The 24,679-nt window shown below is 39.7% G+C and overlaps 2 protein-coding genes across 13 annotated transcripts in view; both read left to right on the top strand.

The window, feature by feature from the left end:
- NCOA7 (nuclear receptor coactivator 7) overlaps nucleotides 1-16,880 on the top strand; it is a 159,565-nt gene extending 142,685 nt beyond the window's left edge. For 11 of the 12 annotated variants that reach the window (XM_050788676.1, XM_050788677.1, XM_050788682.1 and 8 more), the window contains 6 exons: nucleotides 1,016-1,163; nucleotides 6,610-6,735; nucleotides 8,357-8,509; nucleotides 13,237-13,332; nucleotides 13,747-13,820; nucleotides 14,416-16,880. In XM_050788676.1, the coding sequence (XP_050644633.1) occupies nucleotides 1,016-1,163; nucleotides 6,610-6,735; nucleotides 8,357-8,509; nucleotides 13,237-13,332; nucleotides 13,747-13,820; nucleotides 14,416-14,551 (733 nt within the window). In that variant the 3' untranslated portion in view covers nucleotides 14,552-16,880. The other variant, XM_050788683.1, reaches the window with a different exon arrangement.
- HINT3 (histidine triad nucleotide binding protein 3) overlaps nucleotides 1-24,679 on the top strand; it is a 124,863-nt gene that overhangs the window by 60,525 nt on the left and 39,659 nt on the right. The gene's annotated exons all lie outside the window — the stretch shown is intronic.

Here is a 24,679-nt window from a genome sequence, read left to right as displayed (position 1 = left end):
CAATTATGGCTTGGCTCTGACTGCCATGAAAAGAAAGCTGTATAAATGATGTACACATGTGGACAAGAACAGATAGGAATGCAGAAACCTTAAAAATGGTTTGATCTGTTAGGATATCAGAATTGTCAGTGGTATTTCTGTTTTTGTTTTAGTCCTATTATTATTACAATTTTATGTAATTATGAATTTTAAAAATCATAAGTTAACATTATCCCAAACAGTAGCCTAAAATTCAAATTATCATTTAGTGATTAGAAGATACTTTAAGAATCATTTGATTATATTCATCGCCGTTTCTCCTGTTGTGGTGGTTATAGTATGAACCTTGGAGGATATTTCCGGAGCTGCAGTTTTCACGGCTCTCATTCTTTTCCTAGGAACTGAGCATATTTCTATTGATTAAGCCTGGAGAGATACTTTGGAACCTTCATTCAGTAAATATGTATAAGAGAGCAGAGAAGTTGGAAGCAAAGAACATTCCCATATCAATAAAATTAGATTTCTTTCTAATATTAAAGTAGTAGCCAGTATTATTCCTGACATTTTTTAGTTGTCAAAGATGTTTTATTACAATTACAATGCAGTAGTACTTTGATCTACATAAAGACCCCTTGTAGTATTGTTTATCTTTGTTCCTAGCTAAAGCTTCAGATGTACATTTTTTTCCTCAATGAATACAAGTATCCAATAAATGAAGACTCAATGAGGAAAAAATATTTGGTATAAATATTTCATTGTGTTTTTCAGTGTTACGTTCCATGTCTTGATCTTCTCGTCAAATTGAAAGACAGTTTTAACAGTTTCGCAGTGCCTGTGGACTTTTACTTTATTTATTGGCTCTTAATTTTGAGTATGTAAGGCCACTCGTAGAGATAACTTTGAAAGTGGGAAATTTTCCAATTAGTAAAATGGATTTGCCAAGCAGGGAAAAGATGGTTTATGTACTGCAGTCCGCACTAGCACCTGCCAAGAAAGTAGACTTGGTGTTAATATCTGTCACAAATGTGTTTTTCAGGGTGGATCATTTGTACACATTCTTTGTTCAGTGGTCTCCTGATGTGTATGGGAAAGATGCCAAAGAGCAAGGCTTTGTGGTGGTGGAGAAGGAAGAACTGAACATGATCGACAACTTCTTCAGTGAGCCAACAACTAAGAGCTGGGAGGTGAGCACTTGGGCAGGGTTAGACCATCATAGTTCCTAAGGTACAGTAAGCAGTCTTGCATTCAGATTCCAAGTAACAGGCTAGTAAGAAACTAGAGTCCCCGTGCACCTGTGAAATCACAGAGGAAAATAACTTTATTCCTCCGTTTGAAAAAAGCACCACCACCATGCACACAGGCACACAGTTCATTCTGACCACACTAGACGGATCCACTTATATTCTCGCTCATGTCTCCATGCCTTAGTTCAGAGCTCAGCACATTTTTTTCTTTTGTAAAGGGCAAGATAATAAATATGTTTGGCTTTGTAGGCCGTAGAATTCCTGTTGCAAGTACTCATAGCTGCCATTATAGAACAGAAGCAACCATAGTATGTAAATGAATGAGCATGACTGTGTTTCATTTCACATAGTTATTATGTGTCACAAAATATTGCTATTAATTTTTATTGAATCACTTAAAAAATATAAAATCTTTGTTAGCTCAAGTACCATACAAAAACAGGTGGTGGACTGGCCTTGGCTGACAAGCTGATATCGTTTGACTCCGCGTCCCCATGCAAATCACATCGTAATTGTAATCTGCACGTGTCAAGGGAGGCACCTTGTGGGAGGTGATTGGATCATGGGGGTGGTTTCCCCATGCTGTTCTCATGCTAGTGAGGGAGTTCTCACAAGATCTGATGGTTTTCAAAGTGGTAGATTCCCTTGCGCTTGCTCATTCTCCTGCTGCCTTGTGAAGAAGGTGCTCACCTCTCCTTTGCTTTCTGCCATGATTGTAAGTTTCCCAAGGCCTCTCCAGCCGTGCGGAACTGTGAGCCAATTAAACCTCTTTTGTTCATAAATTACCCAGTTTCAGGTAGCATCTTTATAGCAGTATGAAAACGGACTAATACACAAGCTATAGTTTGCCAGACCCCAGTTCCCTTCATCCAGTCAAGCAAGCGTGTATCAAGTACTTCTTTAGGGGAGGGCCCTGGAAATATGATGATGGATAACATAAGCTCTCAGTACTTAACAAGCTTGCAGAACTGGGAAGTTGGGAGATGAGACTAGGAAAAATAGGTCGACCCCTCCTTCCTGTTCTGCTGCTCTCTTGAACCCCACTTAGCGTTTCTTCTTTCCGAGCTTAGACAGATTGTAAATGAATTCAGACACATCCTTACCAGGACTTCTGAGTTCCTCCACCCCCTCCCATCCATTGCACCCATCTAGCCTGCCTGCAATCCTGGACGAACCCACCCTCACACTTTTCTGCTCCTAGGCAGCCAAGCATTGCTGGGGAGAATCTGTCCACCAAGAACAATGGTGCCATTACAAATACATGGTTCCGAATTCATCTGTGTCCATGTATAAGTGGCCCTGCAATACTACTGTAAACTCTACTCCATCTATAGTTGCTTTTTTGATGTACGATAGATGATATTTTTAATAGTCAATTTTTTTCTAGCACTATTTAATGATTTCTGATGTTTCTTTCATCATGTTGAAAGATCTTACATATGGTCTGTAAGGCTGTCTAACTTGTCATTTAAATATACAAGCAAGCTTGGATACTCTGTGCTTAAAACCTTCAGTGGCCTCCTTATTGACTCTACTGATTCTTACCCACCTGTTAGAATAACTACCTGGGAATTTTAAAAACCTGAATCCTAGATCCTTATTACTAGAGACATGAATTCAGTAGGTCTGGAGGGAGGAATGTTAGAATCTGTATTTTTCAAAGCTCCCAGATGATTTTGAGGAACCATCATGTTTTGGAAACACTGACCTGTAGGGTAAGTTCTAAGCTCCTTCATGGCATCAAGGCTCTTCATTTTCTCTGCTCTTGCTCCCTTTTCTGTCTCATCTACCTTCCTCATCACTGCCTTCCTTGCTGTCTCTTCTCCAGCCAATGTGAACTCAGAATTCATCTCTGCATTCCTGCTATACCCTGTCCCTGGAACATCTTCTCACACTCTATGCTTGCTCTCAAACTGAAGCACCATCTCCTCTGTGAATAAGCTATCTCAGAACCCCCCAGGTTGCCCCAACCTCCTTTGAGCCTCTGCTGTAGATTTTGGCATCTGTCTCCTATGAACCAAAAGGGATGCCTGAGACAGATCTCAATCAATTTAGAGGTTTATTTTGCTAAGGTTGAGGATGCATCTGGTTGGGGAGGGAAAAAGAGACACAAGCCACAGTAGAATCTGTGGCCTGCACTTTTTCCAAAGAGGGTTTTGAGGGTTTCAGTATTTAAAGGGGGAAAACTGAGCTGGAGAGGAAGGAGAAAAGAAAAAAAGGAGAGTAGAAAAAATGAGACAAACGGTTACTTTCTTGTGAGGCTTTGATTAGTGTGCACTGAATCCACATGTTGCATGTGCAAAGGGGAGGGTAGAGGAGCCCTCAATTATGTATGCCTTGTGCGCAGTAAATCTGCACTTTACATAAGATACAGTAAACAGAGTCGTGGAAGAAGTCCAGTATGCATTGGTCTGGGGGTGAGCAGTAGGACAATTTCTAGTCTGCTCTTGTTTCCAACTTGTGAAAATAAGCTGTTAATTTACATTGTCCAGGTGAGGGAGACCACCTGGGGAGACAGCTGTTTAGAAACAAAAGGAAAGATGGTTTTTGTTTGTGTGGCTTAGTTTCCAAGCTTAACTTCCCCTTTTGTTGTAGTGAGTTTGTGATCCCAAGATTTTATTTGCCTTTTACAATCACATGGAATGGCATCCATTTATTTAGAATTGTCTCTCTCCTGTCTCCTCGCCTGCTGGAGACTCTGAGCAGCTTTATGTGCCTGTGCCTGGCAAAGCACCTGGCACCCACCATCATACAGGAAATACTCAATAAATGTCCGCTGTCCTGGAGTCCCAGGGGCCCAGAGGAGAGCGTTGTCTTGCTGGCATTCTGCCCCAGGTTGTGCTCAGGCTGTTGCATTGAGAGTCAGTTCTGCTGGCCTGGGACTGGTCTCTAAGTGTCTGCCAGAGTCTTGTTTATAACTGACCCCCAGTATGAGCAATACAATACACCCTGATCCCCGCAGCTGTGCCCAAGACTGAAAGGCCACTTTGAATCTGGAAGAATCACAGAAAGATCACTGCAAATTGATCCAGTGCCGATCTATATTTCCTTCTAACCTACTGACATCTGATCTGAAGTGTAGAGGAGTACTCATCATGCTTATTACTCAGTAAGACTAATTCCAAAATGTAAAAACATAAGTATTACTCTGCCAACTGTTTTATAAAACTACATGTAAGATGACATCATCACAGCCTCATGTAAACCAGATGTTCTCCCGTTCTTTTAAGTCCCTCCCACTGAGAAACATGACATAGTATTGAAGTGAAATACCGTTTGTTCTAACTGTAATGAAGCCTACCTCCATTGAAGGCTCCTTTTCATCCTTCCTTTGAGATTCAAGCTGATACCAGGGATCACGCATACCATTTTAAATGGAGCTTTAGCCTTAAAGAAGGTGCTGGGGGGGAAGAAAAAAAAAGGAAAAAAAAAACTCTGAAAAGGCAGGGCTAGGAAAGCTACGTTCACTGGAGGGACTGTTAGGACGAAAAGTATAAGAAGGAAAAGAAAAAAAAATGAGAACATAACAATGGGGTTTTATCATAGTGTTGAGAAACCACCGTTTCAAAGGTGAAAGTGTCCTTTTACAGTCTCAGCGATGCCTGGCAGGAAGTGTGTTTGCTCTAAATCCTAATTTGGGCGTGTTCCTGTAGAAATGTTGAACCTTCTCCTGAGGGAAACAGAAACTCAATCATGCAGGAAACTAGATACTGAGAAAACAGTTGTAGCTCAGCGTGGCTACAAGTAACTGGTGTGGAAGCAGAGTGGAGAGAAAACTTGAGAGAGAGCCACGCTTCTCACTGCTCACAATGAGAGGCCAAAGATTATCCTTGGACATCCAGATTTTCTACTGTGCCAGACCTGACGAAGAGCCTTTTGTGAAGGTATGTTGGAGTGTGTCCCGAGGACTAATAAGGTGCTGGTGAATTCTCAGTGATCTGCCTCCGAGTTTGCTTTGAAAGTCGTTCGAATTAGAAAGGATTGTGCTGTCATTTCACCAGCAGGTATTTTATTCGTTGTGGAGAGGGTTATGGTGTGGCTGCCTCTGCTTGTTGCAGCCAGAAATCCATATTTGATTTTTTTTAATTCCACAGCCTCATTTTATACTTGTGATAAATACAAAGTTTGCCAAAAACAGAGTGTTTTATTTCATTCATTTACATGCTTGGTTTGTGATTCTCGATAGTGTTTTCACTACGGAAACACTCCCCCAGAAGATGGTAAAATTAGTAAGCTTAATTTTCTTACTTGTAAATCTGGCTCAGACGCCAGCGGGTACTTTGTATCTGTCATTGTGCATATTGGAAATTGAGTAATACACTACTGCCTGACAACTTGCACTGGATTTAACTTAAATGTTTTTCTCTATAATGCAAAACAATTAATACTAGTAAATTTTGGTGAATTAGTTGTCTAATATAATCCTTCACTTGATCTTACACAAAAGGCCAAGAAGCCTAATATACATCCTTCAATTTAAAAATAATCCAGTGATTTATCCATCATTTAAGAAGGGCCAAAAATGGATTTTAGGGTAAAATGAACTTTGATAATTCATAAGCATAGCTATAGTTAAATAATAAACGTTTTGTACAATATGATGTTTCTGGGTTTAGAAGGGGAGAATATTTTTATCATCTCTGAACGGTATATAAATAATTGTAACCTAGTTGTAATTTAGACTACAGCTTCACATTTCTTTGTACTCGTGCTCCCGGGAGCTGTTATCATTCATTATTTCTAACAGAATTGGTTTCTATGTGTACAACCTAAAGAGAAAACATCAGGAACCTGGTTAAAAACTATCCTTATCATTGCAAACTCCCTATGTGTAGAAGTCTTACTGAATGATCTCTGATTAGTCCTTCAACAATTCAGATGCTAAATCTCAAGGCTAAAGGAGAATCATTTAGGGCATTTCAAAGGTAGAAAGCTGTACTTCTGGTGTTAAATACTATTCTCAGTGATCGAGCAATCAGCAGCTATAGTAAAACTGGAAAACTCGTGACTTTATTTATTTTATTTTTATATAGAGATGGGGGTCCTGTCATGTTGCCCAGGCTGGTCTCAAACTCCTGGGCTCAAGCCATCTTCCTCCTGCCTTGGCCTCCCAAAGTGCTGGGCATACAGGCATGAGCCACCATGTCTAGCCTTGTGACTTGTGACTTTAATTTATACATATTAACTGCCTCGACTGTACAGTCTTAAATTGTTCATTTGTTCTGAAACTGAAAAATTAGCCATTTCCCCAAAGTCCTGTTCAGCTGATTTCCTGTTGCTGAAGTGCCACGTTTTCAGGCAGCGGTGTCCCTGGAGTGATTTTTTTTATTAGCGGTTAGAAGAAAAGCCAGTAAGTTATTTCTCTTGGCTTGTTTTCTCATTTCAGATCATCACTGTTGAGGAGGCAAAGCGCAGGAAGAGCACGTGCAGCTACTATGAAGACGAGGATGAGGAGGTGCTGCCTGTCCTACGGCCCCACAGTGCGCTCCTGGAGAATATGCACATCGAGCAGGTGGGCTCGCGCTGGCCACCAAGGGTCGAGCTTCCTAGGCTTTTAGAAATATTTTCCTTGGCCAGGCGCAGTGACTCACGCCTGTCACCCTCGCACTTTGGGAGGCCAAGGCAGACGGATCACTTGAGGTCAGGAGTTTGAGACCAGCCTGGCCAACATGGCAAAACCCCATCTCTACTAAAAATACAAAAATTAGCTGGGTGTGATGGCGCACGCTTCTAATCCCAGCTACTCAAGAGGCTGAGACAGGAGAATCATTTGAGCCCAGGAGGTGGAGGTTGCAGTGAGCCGAGATTGCACCACTGCATTCCAGCCTGCGCAACAGAGTGAGACTCTGTCTCAAAAAAAAAAAAAAAAAAAAAAATTCCCATCCCTGAATGCATTTGCCCTTCTCACTTGGGCTAAAGGATGAAGCTTATGAGGAAGGAGGAACGCCAGCAGCCACAAGGCCAGTGCCCCCTGCCCTGCCTCTGAAAAGTTGCGTTCCCTGCTGCCTTCTTGGTAGTACGAGGAGTTGGTCAGACACTAACATCCTTCTCTCAAACATGAAGGAAAAGCCGTTTCTAATCTTAAAAAAATAAAAATTGTCAGTGTCCTACCAGAGTCCTAATACACTTTTAAAAGGATCCAAATATATCCTCGTAATTATTGCAGAGTTCCAATAGCTTTGATGTATCGGGCTCAATAAAAGTAAAATAGCAAATACACTGTTTGCTTTATGAAAAATACCAACCTGTGGATAATTTTTCCTTTTTCTATAATTTTCTTTGTGTACTTTATAGTTTCTGAATGTTTACTTGAAATGTATGAAATATTATAATGCACTTATGTTTGAACTGTAGTAAGGAACCTCTGGCATTTCCCTCATCAGTCAGCTTAGAGACATGAATTTTAAAGACCTTAAAGAATCCTTAAGTTCAGCTCCCAAGTTTACCGAGGAACCACGAAAGACCCAAGAAAGCCAAGAAGCTTGACCCAGTAATTATAGAGATAGGGGATTCACACTGACACTGGAACTGATTTTAAGCACTCTGAAGACTCAGCACTTCATGGCCTCCTTTGGTAATATTCTTGAAGAGATATCCATTATTGGTTATTTATGGCCAAGTTTAAATATTGATGCAGGTGAAAGATATTGGTGCAATAAGAACAGATGACACCTGACTTACTAACACTAAACGTCCCTGTTTTTTTGCCCTCACTTCTGTGCAAAGCTGCAGTTGTCAGTAGCAGTTCTGAGCCTCTGAGTGTTTAGAAAGAAAACTTCAGAAAATATGAACTGTTTCGTAAAAGCCAGGTTGAAGTGGAAAAGAACGGCGTGTGTCTAGTTTATACCTCTTTATCCCGCTTATTCTGCATCTTCAAATACATAGTAGGATAGGGACTCCATAGTCATGTTCCTGAATGGGAAAACACTTCCTGGGCAGTATCCTTGCCAAGGTAAACACTGTCAAGCAATCATTTTCTTGGTTTAGAATAGCAAATATTTGCCAGAGTAAGGAGGGGCACTATGTAAGTGTATGACACTGAATTTGAACGACAGGCGTTTGTTTTGTGCCACATGTTCATGAGCAAGTTGTGTATGAACCTTCTGTTTACATCTCTTCCTTTGGCTTTGTAGCTGGCCCGACGCCTTCCTGCAAGGGTGCAAGGGTATCCATGGAGACTGGCCTATAGCACGTTAGAGCATGGGACCAGCTTGAAGACGCTCTACCGGAAATCGGCATCGCTAGACAGTCCTGTCCTATTGGTCATCAAAGATATGGATAATCAGGTGAGGCCTGTCCCTCTCATAAAGAATATTTTTTAATGACAATTTTTCAAAATTCCCAACAGTAGAGAGACTAGTACCATATACTTCCATCACCCACATTCCACAGTTAACAGGATTTTGCCTTCTCTGTCTTTTTTTATCCTTGTTTTTTCTCTGTTGAAATATTTTGAAGTAAATCCCAATCATTATGGCCTTCCACCCTTACATATTTCAGAATCATCTCCAAAATGAAAATGGATCATACTTCCAAATACAGTCACATTCTAAGGAGCTTTATGATATCCTACAGCCTAAAATCTGGAAAGTTGGGGTAGAGTGAGATCTGGATTTGGAAATAGTTGCAGAAATAAGTTCCAGTGCCATACCAGCTCCTTTCCCGGGTAGCCAAAGTAGTGCCCACAAACCTTGCCTGCGTTTTGGATATGATGGAGAGCCAGTCAAGGCCATAGTGTGCTGTGCCTGAGGGGCCCAATTGTTAAGAAACCACAGAAAATGCACTGTACCATTCTTGATTGTACTTTTGCCTGTGTTACAGTTGGTCTTTCTTGGAGGAACTAGTGAAAACTAGTTATTACCCCTGTGTCCCTACACTGTTATCTCTTCCCACAAGTCAGCTCAGAATGTGAGTGGAATCTGTCCAGGTTTTTTTCAGTCACTTCCCAGTCAATCTCTTCCATCACAAAAGGAAGGCATCATTCACATCTGCTCATTGCTCATTTCAATTTGACTTAAGGTTTTAAGATGTGGCATTGACCACATTTTCTGGCATTGAAGCAGATTTTGCTCAACATTTATTCATTCATTCATTTATTCATCCATTCAGCAAATATCTGATTAGTGCCTGCTAGGTGCTAGGCACTATTAAGCATTGGGGAGCTTACTGTGAAGCACAAAATTTTTATACTGAGACATATCCACATTGTAATGAGCCATATACATGGGATCATTTATGGGAAATAGAACTTTGCTGTCATGATTTGTCTTGGGAAAAATTAGGGAACAAATGGGGGTACCAAAGATACTGTCTTTCTTAACAGTGATCTTTGTGACTTTATTGTAATATTATTGTAGCTTAAGAGTTGTGGGAATTAATTTAGCTGTCATTGTTTTTTAAATAACAAATAACTATTGTTATTTCCTGATTGCTGACATTTTGCTTAATAATGATCCAAACTGAAAGGTGGGTAGAGTCAAGATAAACAAATTAAAATAATGATAACATTTGGTTTAAAAGGGACTTAGGAATTTAGTGAGATGTTTGAGAATTGGATGTTATGTTTTAGATGAAGTATGGCTATATTATCTTAGAGCACACATACAGACTCTCACCTAAGTATAGATTATTTGTCCTGTTTATTTACCAAAATATCACACTTGTTGAGGAATGTGATGGTTCACACAGAACAGGTATTGATGAAGCACAGTTTTACCAAGCTTCCTGTAAGGTTTGTAAAGGAGGCCTACAACTGAAGGTTACAGTCTTGTCACTGGGTGGAGTCTTGCTGAGTCATGTACCCTGGAGGCACTTGTGTTATTTGAGGACAACCAGACACTAACTTTGCTTTCTGCACCCCATCTACCCTGAAGGGGAAACTGTGGCTTTGCTGTGTGTGAGAACATGATAGAACAACACCTGCAAATGTGTCTGAAAATGAATTATATGAAATTCTAATATAAAAGTGAAAGACCCATAGCTTGTAGAAATAACAAAAACAACAATCACTTAAAGTCTCTAGAAATTATTCTAAGCAAATGAGGGAATATTTATTCAAGAAAATCGAATTAATCTTAGTTATAACAGTGGGATTCTGTGGCACTTGAGGCACAACCCTCTCCCTTCCCTAACCCCTCGCTGAGACTGACAGTGGTTCCACTCTGGGCATGTGTGGCCAAGAAGATGGGGCACTCTCTTCCCACAGCTGCCAGTCAAGGGTTATGGTGTACCTCTCTCACTGCGGGTCCTCTGCATTTCTTATCTCCCACCCAAGGTCTGTGTTTCTGAGGCTAAAATCCAAGCAAGTGTGGCCTAGAGGTAGGGGGCTTTCTTCTACCCACCCTCCACTCACAGAGCCATGCTCTACCGTAGGCATGGCAGGCTGAGAATACCGGGGTCTCTACTGCTCTTGTTTCAGCTCACAGGGCAGAAGTTTTGCACCAGATGAGGCAAGCCAAGACCAGAGGCTACTGTCGCTGTCTAGTCCCTAGCTTCAGAGCAGTGGGTTAGAGATTTTTTTCCCAGGGGAAGAGGCAGGCCACAGGACATAGAGTTCTAAAGCTCTACCCAAAGGAACTGACTTTGTTTAGACACACATGGAGAAGTTCAAACCAAAGGGCACTCTAGAAAACAATGAGAATTTTGGTGTTAAGAAGAAGGTTGTAGCCATGAAGGCAACAAATTCAACTGTAGACCATCTACTTTACCAGAGAGATCCAAGAAAAGAGACAGCTAAGGAGAGCCTTTCTGGATTCAGGGTAAACTTCATACTCTGACCAAAGAAACTGTCCATGCAAAGGAACCTACATTTAATTGAATCAGACTGCAGAATAATGCATACCACCAGGCATTGTTGAAAACGATAGAACAATCATCAGGCAGTTAATAGAGACTAATTACTAACTTCTAGTGAGGTATAGAAATATTGCTCCTATTTTGCTCTACTACATCTTTTAACTTTTTGTGGTACTAATGTTATGCATGTTACATCTGTATATACTACAAATATAGCAATAGATTGTTATGATTACTATGTTACATAATTTTATGTCTGCTAAGGAAGTTGAGAGAAGAAAGGAGAGCAAATGTACATTTATATGTTTTGTTATATGACTTTCCTTTAATCATTTCTGGGTTACTTGTCATCTATTCCCTTGGATTCCTTTGTTCTGCTATTGCTAAATGTATTACATTTTTATATGGTATAGGCTGAACAGCACTATTATATAAAAGTTGTTTTATATAATTTCTTTTTAAATACATTAATAGAAAAAAAGATTTTCTCATAATCACAATGCAATAGATCTAACAAAATTAACAGTAATTCCCTAATATCATCCAGCCCTTAGTCTTTAAATGCATTTCCAGAATTGCTAAGAAAATTTTAGCTATAAGGCCAGGTGTGGTGGCTCACACCTGTAATCCCAGCACTTTGGGAGGCCAAGGCAGGTGGATCACCCAAGGCCAAGAGTTCAAGACCAGCCTGACCAACATGGTGAAACCCCGTCTCTACTAAAAATACAAAAATTAGCCAGACTTGGTGGTGTGTGCCTGTAATGCCAGCTACTCAGGAGGCTGAGGCACGGGAATCGCTTGAACCTGAGAAGCGGAGGTTGCAGAGGGGCCGAGATCGCACCATTGCACTCCAGCGTGGGCAACAGAGCAAGACTCCATCTCAAAAAAAAAAAAAAAAAAAAGCAGAGGGGTGGAGAATTTTAGCTAAGACAGAAAATAATTATTTAAAATTCTATGAAGGGTGTGAAAATAAAGATAACTTTCCTTGTTGACTGATCAGAGAGGGACTCATTTTCTTCCACGTATGGCCACTGCCATTTTTGTCATATTTTAATGCCATGCTTTAAAAAATAGATGCCTATTTTGATTGTATTTTAGTTCTTTTTCTGGACGATCACCAGAAGGAGGGCAAAGTATTTTTTATGTTTTGTTACCGTGCTATATTTCTTTATTCTTAGCAGCTCTAGGGAAAGGTTTGGTAGCAGGAAGTATGAACAATACTGGTTAGAAAGAGTTTCTAGCCTTCTACCTAATACTTAGGTGTTACAAGGAGCCAGGAACTGAGTGTAAGTGGTGAAAAAGGCAGCAGAGATTGTGATCTAATTGAAATAATTTTTGAAAAATGCTATGACATTTTCCAGATAACCTACATTTAAAGCAATGTTCCTCAAATGGGATTTGCAATAGGAAGAATGTCTGAATCACCTAGGGACATTTTCAAAATACATATGCTCACCCCTGCAAGTGCTGATCAGGATGTGAACAGAAGGATGAGATGCTGAGGCTGTGGGCGGACACATTCTGAAAACAGTGCTCCTCATGTAGCCTGGCTCCCCTTCCAACCCCGACAAGAAAAAGTACAAGAACCATTGATTTAAACACATCTAAGTTACCTTTCAAGGCCATGATATTACGGAGTTATTGGTTCTTAAACATCACTTTGAACTAAACTATAGTAAATCGGTCATTTTTAAGCATATAATTTTAATTGAATAAGCATATTAATAACTCATTGTTACAAATCAAAAGAAAGGAAAGTTCATTTTCTCTGGGGAAATGCCCAGCATGACTCCACTTATAAAATACAGAAGAGATGTGACTATGTTTTCCCAAGCATTCATTTCTGTGCACAAGATGTATCTTGTTGCTTAATGTTTCTATTATGTTACACATATTCAATAACAGAAATTTGTCTCCATAGTGAACTTTGGAAATCTTTTAAAATTGGAACAAATTGTTAGCCTTTGGCAAACAAGTTGTCTGAGCTTTGTCAGATGAATTTTGCATGCATCAGGAATGCTGGCTACTTGGGTTCCAGTTAGAGCTGGGGATATTTGTTTATTCTTTTATTGGTGGTCTTTTTAAGTTTGAGTGCCAGTTTAGTAATAGTCTTTGCTAAAATAGATCTCAGAACATGATGTATCGAAAATATTCCAGAAAGCCTTGCTTTGGGGATTTAGGTTTGAATGTAGGTAACATTTCTGTTTTCTTTTGACAGATTTTTGGAGCATATGCAACTCATCCTTTCAAGTTCAGTGACCACTATTATGGCACAGGCGAAACTTTTCTATACACATTCAGCCCACATTTCAAGGTACCTAGATAGGAGAAATATCCCACTGCCATATGTCACAGTGTCCGCAGTTGGGGAAGGGGATAGGCATTGGGGCAGTTAGCTGTCCTGTAACTTCTCCTGAACTGACTCCAAGCTGGGTCAGCCCTTTATAACTGTAGCTCACAAACTGCTTGGGGTCCTGGCCTTCTGGGCTGCTCAGGCTGGGATCCAGAGAGTCACAGGTCAGAGACACCACGTGTCTGAAAGGTTTTCCTTCGTTCATAACCCCTTGGGAGGTCTCATCCTGGTGTGGGCCAGGTCTGGCAGTCAGGAACTTCCTCAGTCAATGGGGTGAGGTGGTTCCCTTTTACACATAGATACCATTTCATATTTCCTCATTGCTAATTCTCCAGATTAAAATGTCTGTTTTCTTTTTTGTGTTTCTTCCCCAAGGTCTTCAAGTGGAGTGGAGAAAATTCATATTTTATCAATGGAGACATAAGTTCTTTAGAACTTGGTGGTGGAGGGTAAGGTTTTTGTTGTTTTTGTTTTCTTATTGTTATTTTACCACCTGACCTGAGTGGGTCTGTTTTGACCCACGTAGTTAAAACTTCGGTGTCAGGTTATTTTAGCTAGTCCATGTGCTTAGGGGAATTAGGACAGTGGCCTAACACATGACACAAAGAATCAAAGATAGAATATTTATGTGTCTAAATGAGGGACTGTTACCACTTGTCTTTTAGGAAGACTAGTCAAACATCACACACCGGGGCCTATCATGGGGAGGGGGGCGGGGGGGGGGGGAGGGATTGCATTGGGAGTTATACCTGATGTAAATGACGAGTTGATGGGTGCAGCACACCAACATGGCACAAGTATACATATGTAACAAACCTGCACGTTATGCACATGTACCCTACAACTTAAAGTATAATAATAATAAATAAATTTTAAAAAAAAAAAAGAAATAAAGGAAATGTATCCTGGTTTTATAAGCAGTTAGGAATTTTGCCTGTCAACAGTATAAAGGAAAGAAGATGGGGGCAAGAGAGAACAGTGTGCTGTGTGCCATGTAAGATAGAAGTATTTTCACCTTTTTTTTTTTTTTTTTAACCTTTTCAGGGGACGATTTGGTTTATGGCTAGATGCTGATTTATATCATGGACGAAGCAACTCTTGCAGCACTTTCAATAATGATATTCTTTCCAAAAAGGAAGACTTCATAGTTCAGGATCTGGAGGTGTGGGCATTTGAGTGAAATTCAGACTGCCTTAAAATATAACATTTAAAAGACTGGGTTCGACCAGCCCTCCTAAAGCTGGCTGGAAAAAGAAGCCCCAGCCCAGGCTGCCTCATCCCACCCCAATGCTTCCTTTTTGCCATCATCTCAGAGCATGATCACATTGCAGAAAGATTCTGGAAGGTCCACGTGGAGGGCAGACATTGAAGAAAGAAACTTAAAATCCAGGTTGTTGAAAAGACTTTGTACTTCCACTTCCTTCAAATCCATACGGTGAGGAATCAGAGTGTTTATGGATATATGAGTTGAATGCAATTTTTATTTTTGGTAACTGTGAAAAAAAAGATACTGTGGATATATACATGCCTTGTGTATTTATCAGCATAATTTTCATTACCAAAATGTACAGCTATTATTTGCCATGGAAAAGCTTAGTCTCATTTAGAAAAATTGTAAGTGCACAGCACTTAAAGGGAATATATGAAGTTTTTTTTTTTTAAAAAAAAACTTTTATTTATTATTTGTAGTGTATTGTCTGAAATGTGTCAGCAGGTTTTTTTTTTTTAATGTGTCAAATCTTGAAATATTAAATGTATACATTTTGTGCTATGTTTTGGGAACAAATCTGTTTGATTTATATAGTTTTATATTGAATTTTTTTTTGCCCTGATTGTTTAGGGTGATAGGTCTTAAGCAGCATATATCTATGTATCTGTATGTGGATATATAAAGATATATGTGTGTGTGTATGTATATGTACATATACATATATATGAGTGTATAATTCTAAATTTCTAAAAACTCATTATGAATGTTCATCAATTTGACTATTATAGGCCAGCTTTCCATTTAGTCAATAAAAGCATACATTTTTAGTTACTTACCTTGAACATATTCGTGTGAAAAAGAATACATCATTTCTCACAGTCTTAAGTTGATATTTATAGCAATGAATACCTTTGTGAACCTAGACTTAGAACAAATCCTGCTTTTGAAAAAAAAAAAGTTTTGCTTCTTAAAATCATGTGTGTTAATAACAAAAACTTTATTTTCGGAATGTTCTTTGTATAACTTTTCCAAGCTTTTACATTAATGAGCAGGCTTCTGTCTTAAAAGAGACTCAGTATATTAATTTCTGCATTTTTAAAATCAAATGAAAAACGTCAAATTGGACCAATTGTCTTGGTTTGTAGATTCATTTATTTGAGGAAAAAAATACAAAGAAATGCATTCATATCAAAATTGGAATAGAAAGGAAACCCTATTTTTAAGATATCAACTTATTTTCATATCATAAAACATCTATTACATAAAATAAAGGGCCGGGCATGGTGGCTTTTGCCTGTAATCTCAGACTGTGGGAGGCCGAGGCAGGTGGATCACTCAAGGTCACAAGTTTGAGACCAGTCTGGCCAACATGGTGAAACCCCGTCTCGTAGAGTACAAAAATTAGCCGGGTGTGTGACGGGTGCCTGTAATCCCAGCTACTTGGGAGGCTGAGGCAGGAGAATTGCTTGAACCCAGGAGGTGGAGGTTGTAGTGAGCCAAGATCGTGCCACTGCACTCTATCCTGGGTGACAGCAAGACTCTGTCTCAAAAATCATAACAATAATAATAATAAAGACCTAACCAATATTATTGATTACCAGACTTTTATGAAAGCCAAAGACTGCTTGCTAGTAGGAAAAAAATTCTAATAATAGCCAAAGCTGAAAAATGGTCTGTCATAAATTATTTCCCCGGTAATTTTTGAAAGGAAAAAATTTATAACGAGTACTATTTGCATATCCGCATTTAAAAAAACAATTCTTAGAATATTTCCTTTACATTATTCTCCTAGTTTAGACAATTTGTAAAAGAGAACAAATTGTCCAGTGGCCTCCTGTCAGATCAACAATTATTATACTCCTTACATTCCATGCAAATGTAAATGAATGCTAGAAAATTTTAAATCTGTAGCCTGGGCGTACGTTTCACTCAAGCTCTCCTACTGAGACTCTTGACTAACAGCATACTGGCAGTTTCACCTTAGCCTGCTCGCTAAATAATGTGTTGGTGTGAGATATCAGGAATGTCTCATGATATCACGTTTACCATTTACACCATCTGCAACCATATGCTATTAATAAATAAAATGGAAAAAAACAAAATGGTCATTTTGCATATACTTCACTCTGACCTAGTTTAGTCCATGATACTATAATTGTGAGAGCATATCCACATGCTGTGTTCTCTATGTAAAACAGTATTGTCCATTCAAAAATGTGTGACCCTTCATTTATGGATATTGACTATATGTAATGCAGTGCTATCCCAATATTTTCAATAAAGGAATTTATGCATTCAATGATTTTCTTTCCCAAAGATTCATTCATCAGGTATTTACTGGGTACCAGAGTGTTTACTTTTGTGAGAGGATGGTGAAATATCCAAGACTAAACAAGGTCAAGAGCTCATGTTTTCACTGCTGCCCTGGAAACTCGCTCTTCATTCCCTGTAGCCACCCTCCTAATTGTCTCATCAGTTCATGGAAACTGCTCTCATTATATTTACCAGAGACAACTCTTGGCTGTATCTAACAGTCTCTTTTCTAATCTTTCTAGCTGTGCTATGAATGACGACCTCCTCCTCTTAACATCTGTCTTAACCTACTTCATAATTTCCATGAGAGACACCTTAATCTCTGATAAATTTTCTTTGGCATCCTGACACCTAGGCCCTAGATGTCAGGCTAGATGAAGACCCCAAGCAGTCTTCATTGCTTCATAATTCCTCAGTTCATAAGTCCATATCAAAGGACTTGGGCGGGAGGGGGCAACCAAATGTTTCTTCAGACTGTTGAAAATGATTAGATGCATCCCTGTGCTACAAGCCACCAGAGACATCCTGCACTATTATAAGTAAGTCTTCCCTTAATTTCATTTCCCTCTCCTTGATGCCTTTTAAAGTTTTAGAGACACATTGGTATGGTTTGGCTCTATGTCCCCACCAACATGTCATTGGAATTGTAATCCTCACATGTTGAGGGAGGGACCTGGTAGGATGTGATTAGAACATAGGGGTGGTTTCCCCCATGCTGTTCTCATGATAGTGAGGGAGTTTTCATGTGATCTGACTGTTTAAAAGTGTTGGGCAGTTCCACCCTCACTCTCTCTCCTGCTGCCATGTAAGATGTGCCTTGCTTCCCCTTTGCCTTCTGCCATGATTGTAAGTTTCCTGACACCTACCCAGCCATGTGAAATTGTGAGTCCATTAAACCTCTTTTCTTTATAAATAACCCAGTCTCAGGTAGTTCTTTATAGTAGTGTGAAATGGACTAATACACACACGAAACAGCATCAATAAAAGAATTACTCTCCTTTTGAGGAAGGCATTGAGAATCTCTTAAGCCAGAAAGGGGTGTTATGTTTCATGCTTTTCTTAGGATGCCTAACCTATTTTTACCAATTTAATTTGATACAGAAAGGTGAGGAGGTCAGAAACTGAGGGAAATTCCAGAAAACTCAAGAAAAGTGAAACCACACTCATTTCTTGTGCATGTATCAAAAGTACCTTTGACCACTTCCTTCTGCCCAGTGAGGTCACATACACTTAATCAGAGGAAGCCCCGACTTCAAAGCATCACATTCTGTGTCACCTCCTGGCTTATGACCATTATCCATAGTAAGCCCCTAACAGAAGGTGTCTTTACTGAAAAAATAAGCTTCACTCTTCACACCAAACTCTTAAGATCTTATTCCCTTTCTATTTCAAATCTCTAGTGGTTCAAAATAAAAATTAGATATGAGCTATCTGGTATGGTCAATCAACCCAACAAGATATTGTCTCTTGACAGAGTATCTTTGAGGACTTTTTGTTTCTCTCTTGGATCAGCACCGTTCAATAGAACATTCTACAATGATAGAAATGTTTCACGAATTTTCACTGTCCTTAATGATAGCCACTAGCTACCGTATTAATGTTGAACAATTGAAATGTGCCTTGGGTGACTGAGGAGTTGAACTTTTTATTTAATTTTAGTTTATTTAAATAGCCACATATGACTGGTGGCTACCACATTGAACAGCACACCTCTAGATCAAGATGTTATTGCCAAATTATATTTTCATTGGCAATTAAGTCAGACTATGACTCCTTCACCAGAAGAGAACCTTTAGTTCCCGGCACTTTGTCTATGCCATTACAGATCTTCACACGGATTGGTACCATCTAAGGTTATCTAGTATGTCTCTCACTGTTTAGGTAGTTAGCTTATAAAGTGACCAGAGAGCTGAGTTCCCTAACAGTCTCTCTAAACTGAAAAATTGGATCAACATAGGATTACAGGTCCCCATCTCTAATCAAATGTAATGAAAACTGGCCAGGTGTGGTGACTCACACTAATCCCAGCACTTTGGGAGGCCGAGGAGGATGGATCATCTTAACTCAGGAGTTCAAGTCTAGGCTGGGCAACATGACAAAAACCTGTCTCTAGAAAAAAAAAAGAAAAATTAGCCAGGTGTGGCAGCATGCACCTGTAGTCCCAGCTACTCAGGGCAGAGGCAGGAGGATCGCTTGAGCCTGGGAAATCAAGGCTGCAGTGAGCCAAAATCATGTCATTGCACTCCATCCTGGGTGACAGAGTGAAGCTCCTTCTCTTAAAAATGAGGCTGAGTGTGGTGGCTTATGCCTGTAATCCCAGCACTTTGGGAAGCCAAGGCAGGTGGATCACCTGAGGTCAGGAGTTCGAGACCAGCCTGACCAACATGGAGAAATCCTGTCTCTACTAAAAATACAAAATTACAAAATACTAAAAATACAAAATTAGCCAGGCTTGGTGGTGCATGCCTGTAATCCCAACTACTCGGGAGGCTGAGGCAGGAGAATCGCTTGAACCCGGGAGGCGGAGGTTGCGGTGAGCAGAGATTGCACCATTGCACTGCAGCCTGGGCAACAAAAGCAAAACTCCGTCTCAAAAACAACAACAACAACAAAAGAAAGGTAATGAAAACCTCTCCTAGTGCCCAGGCCTTGTCTGACATAACGTTTTCCAGGCACGGCCTTCCTCACGTGTTTTTATTCCTATGCTGGGCATTCCTCCGCTTATGGCAGCGCTGTAGTATATCATATCCCTTACCAGGCAGCCTCTACAGTGCACAATGGTCCACTGAAAATATAAACAACCCATTCCTTACATAGAATTGTGCATTCAGTCCCAAACCAACAGGAATAATGGAACATCTCAGAATGCCTTACACAGTGCTATTCAGTGACCAATGAAGATTCAGTAATCAACCTTCCTTAGCAAGTATGGCAGCTGAGATGCCCACTAGCCCTTCAAAGAACCTGCCTGTACGTGGAGAAAGTTTTCAATAGCAACTTTGTTAGAATAAAAGGCAATCAAAAGCCATAGGGGATAACCCATGAGATAACTTTAGTGTCCGATTTACCATCAACAAGGGCCCATCATTTCATCAATCTCTTCACTTTCAGGGTTAGAAAGAGTAACCCTGACCTAGCTTGACATAACCCTTGAGGAAAATGCTAAACGAGAAACACAAGAAACATGTTCACTGTCAACAAGCTTAGGTGATAAAGCATGTCTTCTTGTGCCTCTGCAGCTAAAAAAAAAATCTTCACCTTGACATCACTTTGAAAATATAGGAATTCAGCCAAATAATTCAGCTTTCCATCTCCATGGCAGTCCTTCTTGGCTTAACCTTATTTTCTACTGGCTGATGGATCAGCCACATTTTACCCCACAGTTGCCTGAGATCAGCCCTTTTAGGTTTAAAGACAGCAATTAAGAAGAATGTTTCAACAAAGATACGCTGCTATGCTGTGTTGAGGTTTTGTGTCGAACTTGAGAGCTGTTAGAAGGCCCTGTTATTACTCCACGTGCAAAAAGACCCAGTCTTGTTCTCTCGTAGCATCTTGTTTTTCCATTAGATCCTGCAAAAGTTCAGAAAAGTGGATAGGTTTGACCTGGAGGTATCCTAGAAAGAGTTTGGGGTATATGATATGAGCCCCTTTGCAGGTTATATAATTAGATCACCCAGGTAGACTATGCTAAAAATTTCTAAAGACTTCAAGAAGCATGGCTGGGCGCAATGGTTCATGCCTGCAATCCCAGCACTTTGGGAGGCCAAGGTGGACAGATCACTTGAGAACAGGAGTTCAAGACCAGCCTGGCCAACATGGTAAAACCCTATCTCTACTAAAAATACAAAAATTAGCTGGGCATGGTGGCAGACACCTCTAATCCCAGCTACTCATGAGGCTGAGGCAGGAGAATCGCTTGAACCTGGGAGGCAGAGGTTGCAGTGAGCCGAGATCGTGTCACTGCTCTCCAGCCTGGGCGATGGAGTGAGACTTCGTCCCAAAAAAAACAAAAAGCAAAAAGACTTCAAGAAGAAACAAAGCATGGTTAAGGTATGGATTCTCTAGAGTCAAACGTCCAAAGTTTGAATCTCAGCTCTAGAGCTTACTAGCTATGTGACTAGCTATTTTACCTCTATGTGCTTCAATTTTCTTATCTGTAATGTGGGGATAACAATAACAACCACCCATAATCATACAATGATTAATGCACTTAAAATAGCCTGTCATAAAATAAGCATTACTAAGCACTAGGTAAATAAAATAATGGAGAAACTCCTTCATCTTATGGAGGAATCACCTAGTGATGTAACTAACAGTTGCAAAGGAAAGTTCATCTTTTAAGATAATAACTTACTTAGTTTTTAAAACTAATTTCAGAAATATTGTAATGCCTCTTATTTGCTGTTTAAATTTTTAACTAAGGTTTTGTTTCCTTCTTTTTTAATTTAAAAGTAATATATGTTCACGGTAAAATTTTTAAACGTTACAGAAGAGAATTCAGTAAAAGGCAATGTTTCCCTTCCTACATTTTCAGTGGTAACAATCACAAAAATTCTGTTTCCTTATAGAGCATTATTATGCATATATAAGCTAATTTATATCTTCTTCATGTAAAAGGAAATGTACTCTATATACTCTTCTTTGGTTTGCCTCTTTAACAATATGATGTGAACATTTTATATCAATATATGTAGCCATCTCATTCTTCATTGCATGGGTCTATCATTGTTTAACAGTCTTCATTAATGGACCCTTTTTTGGCTGTTACAAACAATTCTTAGGAACAACCTTGTATCTAGAGCTTTGTGCATTTATGAATTGCATATTTGTAGGATAATTTTTATTAGCAAGTCAGAGTAAAAGTACCTTTTATTTTATAACATGCTATCAATTATTCCTCCTCAAAAATTACATTAGTTGGCCGGGTGCGGTGGCTCACACCTGCAATCCCAGAATTCTGGGAGGCCAACGCGGGCGAATCACAAGGTCAGGAGAAGACCAGCCTGGCCAACATAGTGAAACCTCATCTCCACTAAAAATACAAAAACTTAGCCAGGCGTGGTGGAGGGTGCCTGTTATCCCAGCTACTCAGGAGGCTGAGGCAGGAGAATCACTTGAACCAGGGAGGCAGAGATTGCAGTGAGCTGAGATCGCACCATTGCACTCCAGCCTGGGTGACAGTGCAAGACTCTGTCTCAAAATAAATAAATAAATAAAAATAAATAAATTACATTAGTTAACATCAACTGTGTATGATCATGCCAGTTACCACACACCCTCACCAATACTGGTTATGTCAATGTCTTTTTATTCTTTGCCCAAATGGTATCTGTTTTAATTTTCACTCTTTAATCATAAATGAGGTTGAACATCTTTCCACATGTATTGCCTATTTGTATGTCTTTTTTCCTGAATAGTCTGTCCATGCCCTTTGTCCATTTTTTATTAGTTATTCATCTTCTTGCAGAGTTGTAAGTGTTCTTTGTATATTCACAAAATTAGCCCTTTGTCATATATATTGCAAATATTTTGCTAGTTTACATTTTTAAAACACTTTTTATATGAGTTTATTATAATTTCTTTGTAGTCAGATTTATAATTTCCTTTATAATTTCTAGACCATACTTTTTCAAATCAAGCCTGAGGACTAAGCTCTGATTTTTTTATCTTACCCAAATTCCTACCTAAGGGGTCTGGGGAGTCATGCCCTGCAAACCATAAATTATCATCAGATGAGTTTTATTTGATGCTATATATTGTGACTTACTTTTCAGTCTGACTCTGGCATAACATTATGAGACAAGGAAAAAATATTTAACCTCAAAATATATTTCCTTGCCATACCTTGAAATTGCCCTGCAAAGTCTCTTGTGGGAAAAATTCACATTCTATAGAGCATCTCCTTCCCCCTTTGTTTTCCTTCCTTTCTTTCCAGATCCAGGAGATAATCAGCTAAGAGCCAGGCACTCTTTTAAGTCCAATAAGAGACAATTTACAACCTGCTCTATCTGAAGGCTGCTGTTTGAGAGCTTCCTCTGCACAATAAAACTTGGTCTCCACAATCCTTTGTCTTTAACCTAAACATTCCTTTCTATCAGTCTCAGGTCTTTAGACAAACTCAACCAATTGTCAACCAGAAAATGTTTAAATTTACCTATAGCCTGGAAACCCCTGCTTTGAGTTGTCCCGTCTTTCTGAACCAAACCAATGTATTACTTAAATGTATTTGATGTTTCATGCCTTCCTAAAATACATAAAACCAAGCTATACCCCAACCACCTTGGGCACGTGTTCTCAGAACCTCCTGAGGGCTGTATCATTGACTGTGGTCACTCATATTTGGCTCAGAATAAATCTTTTAATATTTTTTAGAGTTTGACTCTTTTCGTTAACAAGTCAAATTCGTTCAGCATGATTTTCACTTCTCAAACGTCTCCCAAAATCATGCATTAATAGCATCTTTATCAAAATGCATCCTCTTGCTTCTTCTATGCTAAATTGCATCTTAGCAAATACTTCAGAACATTTAGAAATAACCTTCTTGGAATCAATTTTACTTTGCACTGGCCTCTTAACATTCCTTTAATGCATGTGAACAACTTCAGGAAAGATCTGAGGGCAAGAACTGAATGTTCACCTCAGTGACATCCTCTAGTGAGGAAGCTAGGACTAAGCAAGGTTGATGAACAGATGTCTACCCAGATCTCCAGACCCTGTCACAATGCCTGGCTAAGGAGCAACTTATATACTAATAATAGTGATGAAGAGGAGGAGGAGGAGGACAGGTAACATTTACTCAGGATGACTATCAACCCTCCTTTTTACATACATTATCTTATTTGATCTGCAAAACGAAGATAGTACAATTATTATCTCTGTTTTAGAGACAAGGAAACTGATTCCTCGGAAGGGTAGGTAACTTGCCTCATATCACGAAGTTAATGAGGGTCACAGTGAGGATATCTCTGTTACTTTGGGCCCTAGAGCTGTTACATTGGGCCCCAGAGCTGACCTCTTACTTATAATAGTATGCTAGCATTGTTCACTTTTCACAATGTTTCCACCACCTGGATACCCACATTCTGCTTAGCCACCTTAGCTATCATGATGCACAGTCCTGTACTCTAGAAAGAAAGCTCCTGAATGGCTGGAAAACTCCTCTATGACCAATTGTGTCTTATTCATCTTTATAGCCCCAAAGCCCGGCAGGGTGCATGGCACTTAGGAAGCTTTCAAGAAGTGCTTGTCGGGTTTAACAGAATGGAAGTGCAGAAGTGAGGGAAACGAGCCCCAGGGAAGTTAATGGATTTGTCCAGTATTCTACAATTAAATGGCAGAGCTGGGACTAAAACACAGGGTTTGGATTCCCAGCTCTCCTCACCTGCCCCACATACACTGCTGAATTACAAATTTACCAGCATTATTCTTGAGAGGAAGCACTGCGATGCTGGAAGGAATGATCCCCCTTCTAGCTGCTGGTTCTTCCTTTAAGGTTTTAAGGGTGAAAGTAAAAGAATGCTGGGAAGGAGATTTCTGGGCGATGATTGTCCCGGGGGAGAATTCCTTTATTTTCATGTCTCTTATTAAGTTATTAGCATTCTGAAAAATGTAGACTGAAGGAAAATTCCAGGGCCTCAGGGCGTTAGGGCGTTGGCAGTGAGTCACATTCTGGGTTTCCAAAAATCATGCCTGGAAAATGGTTCAGAAGATTACTTAAATGAAGTTCAAACTCTCAATTCATTTTGCACTTAGGTGATAGAGTTGGGAGAAGAGTGCAAAGGCATG

The sequence above is a fragment of the Macaca thibetana genome, chromosome 4 (genome assembly GCF_024542745.1).
Source record: "Macaca thibetana thibetana isolate TM-01 chromosome 4, ASM2454274v1, whole genome shotgun sequence".
NCBI classification, from domain to species: Eukaryota; Metazoa; Chordata; class Mammalia; order Primates; family Cercopithecidae; genus Macaca; species Macaca thibetana.
Note: the sequence above shows the minus strand (reverse complement) of the source record. Positions and strands in the feature narration are given on the sequence as shown.